Here is a 13,827-nt window from a genome sequence, read left to right as displayed (position 1 = left end):
ATGACCTCTTTGAGAGAGAAAATCCCTAATTTGTTGAAGCAACTGTTGTCAGTAAAAAGCAGTTTGGAGTATAATTTCTAAATGACACATTCATATTTCCATTTCACATTAGAAAATGAAATAAAGTTTGTCCTAAGCTTGTTTTGGGAGATGAGGTATATAAGCTTTCTTTTTTTTTTTTTAATGATAAAAGTAATATGTCCCCCTTATTTATCAGGAAGCCAAGTTTATCCAGAGCCACCTTCATTGTCAAGGTGGGAGGAGCCCCACTGGGGCACCTATTTATCCATCTGATTTGGTTCTTCAGATTTCCAGTGCTGGGCTCTGAGATGCAGAGAGAGAGGACAAGGTCACAGATGTTCCCCACAGAAGGACTCTAACTAGTGACCCACCTTATCTGAGAAAAGACTGGATCTGCATTCCTCCTCTGAGTGTCTGGTAGGTGTGAGGTACACTCTGAATTGGCTGAAAAAAATGAGAGTAGCCATGGAACTAGGGTGTGGCAGGGGTGGGTACAATCCAGGGACCAGAATTCAGCCCGGTCCTCTGATTCCTTGGTCACAGGTTCGTCTGGGAGCTCCACGAGGGGAGCTGAGAGGAAGACGAACACAGCTGTGCCTCCTCCGCGCCTGGCTCGTCTGCCTAACGTGTTCAGTAACTTAGATGGAGTGACCGAAATCCCATCGATGATTCCTTGCTGCACACTTCGTCTAGCAGGGTCTCCACCCAGTCTCAGGAGTGGTCCACATTACGCCATTCCTGTTCCCGGAGATGTAACGTGATCGTACCCATGGTCTCTCCTGGAAAAGTTGAACTTTATCTGAGAAGCCACGAGATTGGGTATAAGGGGAGAAGGAGCAGGAGGGAAGTCCCTGCCCTTCTTATAGTCTTTGCAGACCCCACCTTCAGCTCGTGCACTGGATTCGGTGGTTGAACTTGCTTCCTCTCTCAGGCCTCTTTTGTGGGAACTGCTCCAGGACAGCAGCCAGACAGTAGCCCTCAAGGCCGTGGCACCCTCACATTCTAGCCATGGGAAGCAGAAGCACAAGGAGCATAAAATAGCTTGTCTGAGGTCCCAGAGTAGGAGATTAGTGAGCTACAGTTACAACGTGGGCTCCTTTTTTTTTTTAAGTTTATTTTTAAAATTTAATCTTTATACCCAATGTGGGTCTTGAACCCATGACCAGAGATCAAGAGTGGCATGCTCTTCTGACTGAGGCAACTGGGCACCCCGGGGCAGCTCGTGCTCTTAACCACCATACCTGCCATCTTGCATTTACTGCACTTTGGAGTTGAACTTGCTTTGAAGGGCCGAGGCATGAAAAACACAACAGCTGCCACACCAAAAGCACTCCGTAAGTGTTGGCTCTCCCTACGCCTTACCCTCCTCTTGCAAACACTCAGTAAGTACTTGTTGAATAGCTTTGAGTGTTCATAAGTATGCGTGAGTGAGGATCCAGGAAACAGACACACACACGAGCACGCGTCCGCAGAGACACACGCGCGCACGTGCCGGAGAGAGGACACGTCATGGGTGGGCAGTCCCAAGGCACCAAGACACCAGCAGGGTTGGAGGAGCCCCTCAAAGACGGGCCAGCAGCCAGCAGAATCAAAAGCATCTTGGATGTCTCAGTGCTAATTCCAGGAGCATTCAGATCTCGGGAATCCCAAGCTCGGGAGGAACGGTGGTCAGGGCTACCGTGCACGGTTGTGCCATCTGTGTCCTACACAAAGATGGCAGCTGGGGCCGGGGAGAGCGGGGGCTGGTAGGCAGTCCGCGCTGTAATTGTTATTCATACTGTGCACCCGAAAGGCTGTGTGCATCCCAAAGGGGCACCCTTTTCTCATTTTTTGGCCTAGGGGAGTAACTTTTTCTAAATCTCCCAAAGATGCTGTATAAGTTAATAATGGCAATAAAGGTCCCCAGAGATGGAAGAAATCCGAGGCAGAAGACAGCACTTACGGGAGGCATGCATTCTTGGGCGTTAAGCAGTAGCCCAAAGGCTGGTGTTGAGGGACGGAGCCCCAGTAGTTCATTTACCCAGTTATTAAGCACCTACTGTATGCTGGACATTCTGCTGAAGAAGATGGATACAGACTGCACGTCCATGGAGCGCTACCGACCCACGGGCGAGACAGACGTCAGACAAGGAAACGAATCTATAATGTCAGCTAGAGGTCAAGGCCATAATGGAAGGAAAACAGAATGCAAGACGGGCAGTGACCGAGAAGGAAAGCAGTTCTGGGTCGGCGGTTGAGTTGAGAATGCGGCGGTGGGGAGGAGCCTGCCGTGACATCTTGAAGATCAGCCCCTGGAGAGGAGTGAACGAACTGGTGTTGGAGTTCAGGGTAAGATCCACGTACTACTTGGATTCCAAGCAAGTGGCTGGAACCAAAGAAAGGCAACCTAGAAGGACTGAGTTCTACCATCCTCGCACAAGCCCGGGGAGCCTCACTCACGACATGAGGAAGCCGTGAGTAGAAAGGATGTTGCAGCCTCATATGGAGGAGGCTCGTTCTGCCTGTGCCCCCTCGTCCCCCCAAGAGACTGAATGTTCAAATGGACAACAGCCCGGCCAAACAGACAGCAGAACTCTGACCCACAGTTTCCGTAGCACAATGGACCTGTTCAACGCCTGTCAGGACTCGTATTCCGATCCCCCTGCTTCCACCTCAAGACCAACCAGAAAACACGACATTGCTCTGCAAGCCAACTACATAGCAGGCCACACTTCTGGTTCACCTGCCTCCAGCTTCCCCTGGCCAACAGCGTCCCATCAGGGCAGACCTGAAGGCTTCCCAACACAGGTCCCTTTGCTTCCGTAGGCTCTGTGTCAGTAGGCTCTGTTCTCCCTTGGAAGGGTCTTCTCGGATTTCTAGACCCTCTCTCTGCTGCTGAGTGGGGATGCAGATACGGGGCGAATCGTGAGCACTAGAATGGAAGGAGCCCGGCGGACTGTGCAATTGCCATACACTCTGGACTGTTCGAAACACATGCACGCAGCCCGAGGAGGCCTTTTGGTCTCAGATCGAATGGTCAGACTTCATCTGTTCAAACTATACTGATTTCGAACTTGTGCAAGTTTGCCTGGAGTGCCCTGGGCGAAGGGGTATATTTGCACTGGATTAAAAATGAAGAGTTTGCCGAGCAGATTCATATACACCGGATTTCACTCATTGAAACTGGGATTTTTGAGGAACTTTAGCTTCTTTCACTTGCATACAAGGATTGATATGCTAATTACAATAGACTCTTACCTATTCAATAGTACTTGGAGTGCACTTAGACTGGGCAGCCTGGGAATGCTTAGAATGGAGAGGAATAAAGCTGCCCTGGGACCCACAAAATTCCAAACTCTTGTCACTTTTGACTGTAGACTTCCCCCGTTCAGGATAAACAAACAAATGTTACTCTTTCTTGGGTATTTTGTATCCCCAATGTAAATCTGTCTCTTTGGACAGCTCTGGCTGCCACGTGGCCCAGGATCACAGGATACCACTTCTGGGGGTGGGGGGTCGTGTAAGGCCAGTTCACTAATGTCCACATACAACCGGTCCCTCTTCTTGTCACCCCAGCTTGTCGGTGGTGGCAGCTCCCGCTGGCCTCCATGTCACTTCCCCTGTGCCCACAGGGGAGGCACAAAGCGGGCAGACTCCCAGGACTGGCTCCGTGGTACCATGGTCTCAGCTGATCTCCCGTGAGATGCCTGGCGCAGGAAGATGGGCCAAGACACAGAACTAAGGTCTTAAGCTTTTGTGTCCTCCTGTCTTCTAACTCAGACTCTTATTTTCAGGAACCTTGCACTGCGCCTGACTGAGCAAAGACCAAGTGGCCCCTGGAGGTTTGGCAATCCTTGGCTTACCGGTGAGTGCCGGGGAGCTACCTGGGAATCATGACCAGAAGTGTAGTTCCTTGGGACATTCCTGTCAGTGCCCCCAAGCCCCCAACACCTCTCCACCCATTCACACATTCATCCATCAGCCACTCTGTGCGCCTCCTGTGGGACAGCAGATGCAGTCTTGACTCTCGAGGAGCCGTGGTCTACGGTGAGACATTGATACAAATAATGCTCATCTAGCGTGACAAAAGCTGTAACTGAGATGTGTGCAAACAAGTGAATGCAGAAGAGTGAGCAGATAACTCAGCTTGGTTAGGGAAGGCTTCTCGAATATCAAGCAGGTGATGCTGGAGTGGAATCTTCTGGAAGCTTCCATGAGCTGGGAAAGAGGGTAGGGAGAGGAGGCAGTCCAGGCAGAAGCGGGAGGACCTAGAAGACCTAAGAAAGGCCTGGTGCTCCGTGAGGTTGGAACAGAGGACCAGGGAAGGAAGGATCCCAGAAACTGGGGCTGGGGTGGTCTTGGGCATCGTGCTGGAAGATTTGGGCTTTATTCTGAGGTCACATACACACACCCAAAGCAGGGCTGTGAACACCCATGCCAACAGGGGCCGGGCAGATGATGTCCGTCAGTGGGGTGGGCCCGATGGGGCCCCAAAGACCCGGGAGCACAGGCTTCATCCAAAGGCGGCAACTGAGTGCTACCGTTCTAGAATGCAGGCTCAGTGCCTCATGTTCCCATTAAAAAAAAAAAAAAAAAGGATATCTGTATTTTTATATGAACACTCCCCAGTTTTAACTGTTGGACAATATTTAAAACATCATGCTGGCCAAGCAGAAACAACTGACGTCCTATCAGTCCCCAGGCTTCTTGTTTGGCACTCCAAATCCAGAGCTTACGCAGAGAGCTGTCACAGTCAGACCTGTGCGTCAGAGCTGTCCCCACAGATCTCCACGTGAGGTTTCTGCAGCAGCCTCTGCCAGCAAGAACCTCTTTTCCCCACCTTCAGCCCCTTGCTCCTTGCCCAAGTGGTTCTGCACCCCTCACTACCCTCTGGACTACGGCCACCCTCGCTGCCCTCCTGGACCACGCCCACCCGTCAGGGCCCTCCGGGGCCACGCCCATCCCACAGCTGCCAGTAGCATCCTCAGCACTAAGGCCGCCCCCCCCCTCCATCTTGCACAGGAGCAGCCAGATGAATGAGCCGTGCTCCGGGCCTGACACACAGAGAAGAGCCCAGCATCAAGGACACGAGAGAGCCATATTTATTTCACATGGACAAGCATGATTCCTTCGCATGCTGAACATGAAAGCTCGCGTGAGTAAAGTACCCGTAACAGCAGAATTAATGTGCTTTTGTCCATAGGGAGCAGGGAGGGTCACAAAGTGGTTTTCAGACCGTTAACCTTCAAGCAGAGTTGAGACCACAGGCTTTGAAATCTCTGGTTTACTTCCTCATCGAAGGGTCTGTCTGCGAGTGACTGGGGGGTGCTTCCGGGCCTGCAATGTCTCGATGAGCTGCTAAGGTCAGGAGGAAGCGGACGGTCTCCTGTCCCACCACCCGGGGCGGCTGGGGAGAGTGAAGCTCAGAGGGGAGGTACATGCCACTAGGAATTAGCAAGTCCGCTCTGGGGCGGACAGCGACAGGGACAGACTGCTGTGTTCACAGCAACAGAACCATCACCACTTATAATATCTAGCATAATCAGAAGATCCGTTCTTCTTAAAGCCGTTTCCCAAGGCCTCGGAGGAGCTGAAGGGAAATGATTCGGAACTGACTGGACAGGCCAGAAGCGGGTCAGCTCTGCCTCGACAGACTGGGGAGAGCTAGTGGCAAGGACCCCCTGGTCTCGTGGCCTTAGCTGGTCCTCCCAGATCCAGGACGATGGAACCCGAGATGGGAACGGGGGCTGGAGCCTGGCTTGGGTTTGCTGGGGGAAGAGGATCACAGGCTCGGGGGGCCAGCCTCACGGAAGAGACAAGCAGAAGAACCCTTACATCTTGGTGGCTCACTCCCACCTGAAGTCCTGTCCAACTGTTTCATAAAATTTAATATTATAAGGTCTATAAAATTCCCGGAGCTGGTCTATCACTTCTGGATCGATCTGTACATGAGTTCTGCCTTTCGATTTGCCCAGGCACCGAGGCAGGAGGCTCGATTCTGTTTTTCTCAAGCAAGGGAATCCTTTGGTCTTGTTGAAGTAGAAGTGCTTGTCCGTGATGAACCTCTTGATGCCCAGGAAGTCCTGGACGCGGCCCAGCTCGCCCGCGGGGTCGGTGATGAGCCGCTCGCCGCTGACGAAGTGGATCTGAGCCAGTGGGAAGTACCGCAGCCAGCTCTCCAGGTGGAGCGCGTACATGCCGATGCGGATGGCGCTCCACGACACGTCCACCTGGCCCAGCGTGCGGTTGCGGAAGGACAGGCCCTCGAAGGTGGGGATGTCCGGCTTCTTGGAGAGCGTCTGTGTGTAGTCCGAGATGGCCCGGGTCACGGGGTTCCGCACGACCACGATCAGCTTGGTGTCCCGGGACATGTTGAAGATGCGCCGAGGGGCCTCCTGCGTGACGAAATAGCTGGGCGTCTTCTCCAGTGTGATCTGGCTCTCCAGGGTCCGCGGCATCAGGCTCCTGTGGGGCAGAAGCGGCACACCGTCAGACAGGGTCCCCCTGGGGAAGGGGAGCAGAGAGGTGGTTTCCCTACACAGCCCCGCAGTGCGGGCCCCCCTGCCCCCCGGTGACATCCGAGCTCCACGTGCATTCACCGGGGGGCGCGGGGGTGGGGGGGGAGGTGCCCACCCGTCTTCAGCCAGCACGACGGACGCCCACACTGCTGCGTCCTCGGCTGCGGTCCCTCCACGGCGTCAGGTCTCCGGGGAGGGACCCACTTCAACTCGTGCTAGTTGCTTAAAAAAATCTTTAACAGGTTTGCTTTAAAAGAGGAAACAGCCTAAAAGTTCATCAGTGTGGCTTAAATAAATGACGGACGACCCAATTAACAGAAACAGGCGTATCTGTTATATACAGAAAGGGAATGATCTCCAAGATACAGTGCTGAATGGAGAAAGACAAGATACATCATGTTCGCCTAAAGGACACGTAACGGGTAAGAATGACGCTTCTGGGGAGGGGTCTTGAGGCGGGGGCAGAGTGAGGGGTCAGGGATAAATGAGAATTACTTTTATTGGATAACCTTTTATGCTGCTTAAAATTTTTAATGTATTTGTTGATTACATATTCAAAAAATACAAAAGCAAGCCACTGAATATTCTTCTGGCAAAAGATATTTCCCCAAACATATTAAGAAAATCTTTTTTTTTTTTTTTTTTGCGGGGGGTCGGGGTGGGGGTGAAGGCTTGTTTTGTAGGAATAGCAAGTGTGTTAGAAACGAGTCCTGATGTCTTTCTCTGCTGCAACACATCGGAAATACATCCTTGGTGTAAGCCCGAAACAGCACGAACTCCAGGCCGGTCAGGACCTCAGCCAGAAGCCAGGTAATGCAAACTTCTCCTTACTCTTTAGTTTCCTGGTTCGGCTGGAGACTTGAAGAGACAATGGTGGGAAGCTCTGAAGTCTCCTTCCCCGGTGTGTCTCCTTCGGGCCTTGATGGAGGGCAAGACTCCTTGGCTCCCACTTGGTTCTTCTCTCTGAAGGTCACGTTTTACACTTTAGACCACCCCAGGAACTTTTTTAAAATGCAGCTGTCCGGGGTCTATCCTAGACCAACCGATTAGAAATATATGGGGCGGGTACTTTTTTTAAAGCTCCTCAGGTGGTTCCAATGCGGAGGCAGAGCTGAGAGAACCGCCCCCCCCCCCCCCCAGATCATGGTTTCCCCACCGCGACTCATCTACCCCCTGAGCATTCCTCTTCCCCTTCTCTGGAGCGCTGGAGCACTCCTGGCTCCTAGTCGCCGTCTTCCCAGATCCCATCACGCACGCCATCCAACAGCCCAGCTCCAGAGCTCTTTAACCGAGCTCTCCACTTTCTCTTTCCTTTTAGCAACCCCTCCTCATCACAATACGTTGGGTCTTGTCATTGGAACTGCCCTAATTCTGAAACGGTTCCCCTCTTAAGTTCCACTCTAGGTCTGTGGAGGGGTCGAATGGTGGCCCTCCGAAAGGTATGTCCACTCAGAACCTACGACTGTGACCTTACTTGGAAAAAGGGTCTTTGCAGATCTAAAGTTGAAGATCTCAAGAGATGAAGCCCGGCGGGCCCCACTCCAACAAGCAGTGAGTAGCCTTCCGGGGAGCAGCGGGGGAGAAGCGACAGTGACGGTGGCATGTGAAGGTGAAGGCAGAGCGGGGGTGACGGATGGACAAGCGAGACATGCCAAGGACTGCTGGCCACCACCAGGGGTTAGTGGTGGTGTCCGCCGGTGTGCGGTCATTTGCTACGGGAGCCCCCGGAAACGAATCCAGACGATAACCTTCTCTCTTCCCACCTCAATTTAACACAGTCTCAAACTCCTTATACCTGATCTTCAAATTCAGCTATGAATCCCTCGACTTCACGGTCCTCTGTGCCTGCTCTGGACCCACAAATACCCACCGCTGTAGCACCATGGCCACGGTCATAAGCACCCAACCCCGCATGCATTTCCTCGTTGGAGGAGTTCTCCCCATCTCCAGCAGTGCATGCTTCCCGACCCCCGTCTCCTCCGTTCGCTCCCTGGACTGACAGACAGCAGCAGAGAGCACGACGGACCCGGACAGCTGGGTCCTGGATATCCTTATTAATTCTGGTTTCAGTGGAACTCCGACACTGCTCAGTCATGGCTGGTATTTGTCTTTCCAGAACCCCTTACGGTTCTTCCGAAGAAGCGCTCCACATTCTCACCGGGAGCCCCCAACTCTACTCCTGTTCCTCTGCCATCTCCGGACTGTTCTCTGCACCCACCCTGGGTCCCTCCCACGGGCCCTGGATGACAAGGTGGGCTCACTGATCCGTCCGCCTGTGCGCGCAGGTCCCTCCCGCCGGCACCTGCAAACCCACTGTGTGCCTGACAGACGGACACAACTGCCATCCTGCTTCCAGGCTCGAGGTCTAGGAGGGACCCTGTGAGTTGAAAGCTTAATATTTATTAATACCGAGTAGGCCGATTATTTTTTAAAAATAGTATATCATTATTAGCAATCACAAGTGTACATGAATAGAATTCCTTGGCTGGATTTCCTCAGACGTGTGGCTACAGCATTTTCTGACCCTGGCACAGCCTGTAATTAGGCACTGGCCTTTAGGACAAGAGCGGACGACATTATACCGAGGTGACGGTGCGCTGAAGGTTAAGGACTTCCTATGGGGTTACTGATAGGAAGGTTTTCTCCAACACAAAAGGTTGACGTCACAAGCTACTCAACGAAATTTCTATGCACTACCCTTTATCACACTAACAAATACCCAAGAGAGAAATGTGTGGTACTGTCTCTTCCCAAGAGACTAAGGAGAGCTACTTTGCCAGGAGCACCAATGAACACCTCTGTCACCAGTTTAGGAGACTTCTGACCAATTCCAGGGATCTCCGGAGTACCCCATCATGCCCCGAGCTGTGCCCTGAAGGCAAGCCCCGCCCTCCCCATTCCCACCTGGCATCTCAGCTGCAAAACCAAGTCACAGATGCTGAGGAGACACTCACAGCAGACGGCAAACCACCTCACGCAAGCGTCAGCACGCCCTGAGCCAAATGGCTCCTGTGCCCGGCGCGCTTTCTCCGTCCCGTCCATACCTACTTCTCCTTACTTAGGTCATCGGGGTAGACGGCTGGAGGCCGGTGACCACCATGGGCAAGGAGACCCCACATATTCCTCGTTGCTCTGGGCACGGGCAGGTGTCGGGTGTGGAGGGGGCAACAGACTTTTCGAGGCTTACTTTCCCTCTTCACATCACTGTTTGCATTTTGCTTACCTGTTTCCAGCTGCTAAGAGCTGAACGGCTCTCCCTCTCAGTTCTGGCCTCCTCTGCTTACGAGGTTGCTCCGCACAGACTCCTGGAAGAACCGTCTGACCCGTGCAGTCCGGACTCACTCCCCTCCGCTCTGACAGCGTGACCTGCTCGCAGTCCGGACTCACTCCCTCCGCTCTGACCTGCTCGGTGGCAATCTTCCCTCCGTCCGGCAACAGCCCCCGATTTCTCGCGGAGGAACTCCCGCTCCTGCTTGGGATAAAATCCTGGCAGGCCCAGGGGGTGGGTGCGTGACTGAAGCTAAGACGACCAGTGCCGACCATGTCATGGAGACGGGGGGACTGAACCCTCCGGGCAGGCACGCACTGGCCTCTTCCTCCAAGTCCCTCTGTCTGCATTCTCCCCTCCTCTTCTCGATTCATTTATTTGAGAGAGAAAGTGTGGGCGGGGGAGGGGCAGAGGAAGAGGGAGGGAGCATCTCAAGCAGGTTCCAGGCTGAGCGCGGAGCCCAAGGCAGGGCTTGATCTCATGACCCTGCGATCATGACCTGAGCAGAAACCAAGAGTCGGACCAGTTTATCCAACTGAGCCCCCACCTGCTCTCATTCTTGTCCTGAGACCTGGTTCTTCCACTTCCCTTTGTCCGTCCCTACCTGTCCTTCCAATAGAGCACTACTGGTTGAAGTCAGTGAGCCTTGCTTTCTGTTGCTCATACCCCGAGAATCCAAATCTTACCTCTCTACAGCCTGGCCTCCTCCCTATGGAAGCCCTGCTCGCCCCCCTGGATTACCAGCTCTGCGAGGACAGGGCAGCGAGCCCATGTGGATCTTCCCGATGGTCTGTGTCCCACGTCCCCGACGCACGTGATCTCGCTGGAGGACTTTGGCCGAAGAGCCGCGACTCACAAGACTAACAGCAGATCCAACTCGCCCGCGCTCCAGATGGCCGTGCCCAACCCGCCGTGGGCCGGACGCCGCTCGGACTCACTTCTCTCTCTGGCCCGTCCTTGCAGAGGACGTCGCCGTGCATCCGCTCACAAAGCAGAAAACCCTCAGGGTCATTCCTGACTCCTCGCATCTAAGGTCTTTCATTCCGGTGAGTTCTCAAGGAGCCCCCCCAACCCCAGCGCTCGCGCGGCCCCCGGCTAGCCATCTTTCTCCCTGACCTCCGTGCTTCCTCCCTCTGCCCGCTCTGTCCGTTCTGCGTCCTGCGTCCGCCACGGACATCTTTCTAAAGCGCATCCTGGCTTGTGAGGCATCAACTATTCTTTGGAAGGAAGCCCATATTCCTTGACTCAAGGCTCTGCCTTGACTTTCCAGAATGCACCTTTTGCCCCTTCCTGGTAACCCGATGCTCCTGTCGTGCTGAACGCAACATCCGCTCCCCGAATACAACCCGTGCCGTCCTGTGTTTCGCTACTTGCTGAGTTCTTTGCTTTTGTTGAGACTCTGGATCGTCTTTCTTGTCCCTCTCACCCTGGAGAACGTTGACTCCTCTTTCCACGTCCAAACCAGAAGTCACACATCTGTGAACCTTTCTTATAATTTCAGGGCACACGGCGCATCCCTCGGCCGGCGCCCCCACGGCACCCGCATCCCTGCAGACCTCACGCGGGAGGCGGTCACGCAGCGCAGCAGCGCAGCACCGGTGGCCCCGTGGGCAGGCTTCTTGTCCATTTTTGCCTTCGCAGCACAACACCCGGCGCTCCGCAGCTGCGCAACCCACGGCTCAGCAATCCGGTGTGAAAGGCAAGTACCGACTGACAGGTTACCATGAGTCCTCAGAAGCCAGTGTTCGTTCAGGAGGTGCCGCCTTTTCTTGGTGTTCTGGCCTTGGGCGGAGGAAGGTTTCAGCAGACCGTCCTGGGGAGGGAGTGGTCATGGCGCTGTTTTTACGAATTTTGTCCCGGCCACAGGTGCGCAGGCTCAGAGACGGAGGGAGGTCCACGCTGGGCTTCAGCCAGACCTCCCTGTGGAAGAACGGAAAATGGGAGCTAGGGAGCACGACCTGCGACCCGTTCTGCCGCGGCACACACTCCTTCGCCTGAGGCAGCCGCGGTGTGGCCAAAGAACCGGCAGTGGTGAGTCTGCAGTGTGGCTGGGCGGGGGCCGGGGGTCGCGCTGCCCCCTGAGACCACCTGCAGTGCCTCCGGAGGTATTTAAAGGGCCGGGCCCCACACCAGACTATTCAAATCGGAAACTCTGAAAGTGGGGCCTGGACTCCTGCAATTTTAAGGCTCCCCAGTCGACCCCAGGGCGTCCCAGGGCCAAGCAGCCCTGCCGCAGCCGGCGTGTTCCTTCAGCCAACTCAGCCTTTATAGAGTCGTTCGGGAGCGTCTGCCGGGGTGAGCCTTAGAGGAAGACAATCCACACCCCGGCTCCGGACACTCTCATTCAGTGGGTTTGGAGAGCAGGAGTCTCCATTTTTAACAAGCTCGCCCATGATTCTTACCACCAGAAAAACTGGGCAGAGCCACCTTACTGAGATGCCCCCATCAGGATCGGGCGCAGGCTCCCTCCTATCTGATGCATGTTCCTCTGCACGTCGCGTCTCTGCCCATCCCCGCCTCCGGCCGCAGACGCGAAGTCCCAAGAGAACAGGGTTGGCGTCCGTCTTGCTCTCTAGCCTCCGCACCAAGGAGGCCACTGGCTCTTCCAGGGGAGCAGGAAACGTTTGCCGAAGGGAGAACCGCCGTCAGGGTTTTCATCTGGGAAGCGCGAGGACGAAGCCATTCGTGTCGCTGGACACGTGCGTCTTTTCCACGCCAGCAGTCGGTGGCGCAGCTTCTTCCCGAGGGAAGGAGCAGACCTCCTGGGGGCCCTACCACTAAAAGGAAACAAAATCTAAATACTGTCTTGCCAGCTGGAAGCTCTCTGGAGACGACACTGTTCTAGCCCCGTGGTGGGGCCGAGGCCGCTCCCGGGGCGCCCCCCCGGCTGTCCACACCAGGGACGTCCTCTGCATGTCAGCACACGGGAGCCCGTCTGAGCCGGGCCGGAGGATGACCGCCAAGACTCTCTGGAAGGTTTCATTTTCTACGAAATCAATACACTCCACGTATGTGTTCTGGGAGGGCCAGCTGCCTGGGGGACTTCGGTGATTTATTAGTTCCTAACTGGGCAGCTAGGCTCCTTGAAAATCACGGTGGTCTCCAGAGGGATAATTAAGAGAAGAGGAGGAAAAAGGCTTTATTGCAAGAAGCTGGTTCTTCCAGCGAAAGCTACTCCCCCCTGCATGCTAAGCCGAGCGCAGGCTGACCCTGAAGCCATTTGTCCCCGCCTGGTCGAGAGGAGACACGAGGACCCCTTCCTTCCAAGCCTACAGCCCCGATTCCTTAGGCTCACAGGACCCCCAGGAGCAACACGCGAAGTCCCAGCCTGAACTCCGTGAACCGCTCTGCGCCGCACATAGGGTAAGGCCTTGATGGCTTTATGTGGCTCTTCTTAATCTGGCCCGTGGCCACCCCGGGCCCTGGCCAGACTGGACCATTTAGGGTTCTCCCGACAAGACTATATTTCAGGCTAAGGGGCCTTTCACAGGTGGTGAAGCCCTTGGTAGCTTGTCAGGCTCTACTTCAGCTCTTAGCTCATCATCACCTCCACCAGGGAGCCTTCCTTGCTTCCCCTCCCGGAAGATGTAGGCGTTTGCTACTTTGTGATTCCACGGTGCCCACGGCAGACAGAGCCCCCATTTTACACACCGTCTGTGTCTATCAGAGCCCTAGACTGTCAGGTCATGGAAGGTGAGGAATCAAACCTATCACACTGCTACATCAACAGTGCTTGGCCTACGGTACTGCTCGGTACTCATGTAGTCGTTCATTGAACAAGCATTCATGAAGCACCTACTGTATGCCAGGGATACAAAGATAAGCAAGGTGTAGCCTCTGTCCTCAGGAGTTAACAGTCTTGTGGAAATGGGGGGGGGTCCCTTATTTCCCAGTGTGAGGGCCAGTACCTGAACCTGGCTTCCTACAAGAGCTGGGGGCTTCTTCCCTCTGGCCAGAGGGGCTAGGCCTGAACCCAGTTTCCCCCCACAGGTCATCAGGGAGCCAGGCAGCTGGCTTTCCCGGAGAACTCCTGTGCCCGGC

The 13,827-nt window shown here is 54.6% G+C and overlaps 2 protein-coding genes across 7 annotated transcripts in view; one reads left to right on the top strand and one right to left on the bottom strand.

The window, feature by feature from the left end:
* Positions 1-9,862, top strand: part of USP31 (ubiquitin specific peptidase 31) — a 215,837-nt gene extending 205,975 nt beyond the window's left edge. The window contains exons 17-22 of one of the 6 annotated variants that reach the window (XM_032328545.1): positions 308-438; positions 3,795-3,865; positions 5,023-5,155; positions 6,862-8,069; positions 8,635-8,769; positions 9,783-9,862. In XM_032328545.1, coding sequence (XP_032184436.1) covers positions 308-384 — 77 coding nt within the window. In that variant the 3' untranslated portion in view covers positions 385-438; positions 3,795-3,865; positions 5,023-5,155; ... (1 more) ...; positions 8,635-8,769; positions 9,783-9,862. Of the gene's footprint in view, positions 1-307; positions 439-3,794; positions 3,866-5,022; positions 5,156-5,975; positions 6,088-6,861; positions 8,070-8,634; positions 9,561-9,782 lie in introns of those variants that run through there. The other 5 variants (XM_032328544.1, XM_032328543.1, XM_032328542.1 and 2 more) reach the window with 5 other exon arrangements.
* The window catches only part of HS3ST2 (heparan sulfate-glucosamine 3-sulfotransferase 2), an 87,709-nt gene continuing 79,167 nt past the window's right edge, over positions 5,286-13,827 (bottom strand). Inside the window, exon 2 of the mRNA XM_032328549.1 lies at positions 5,286-6,465. Within this exon, the coding sequence (XP_032184440.1) occupies positions 5,847-6,465 (619 nt within the window). The 3' untranslated portion in view covers positions 5,286-5,846. The remainder of the gene's footprint in view (positions 6,466-13,827) is intronic.

The sequence above is a fragment of the Mustela erminea genome, chromosome 20 (genome assembly GCF_009829155.1).
Source record: "Mustela erminea isolate mMusErm1 chromosome 20, mMusErm1.Pri, whole genome shotgun sequence".
In the NCBI taxonomy this organism is placed as follows: Eukaryota; Metazoa; Chordata; class Mammalia; order Carnivora; family Mustelidae; genus Mustela; species Mustela erminea.
This window is presented reverse-complemented; position numbering and strand designations above follow the sequence as displayed.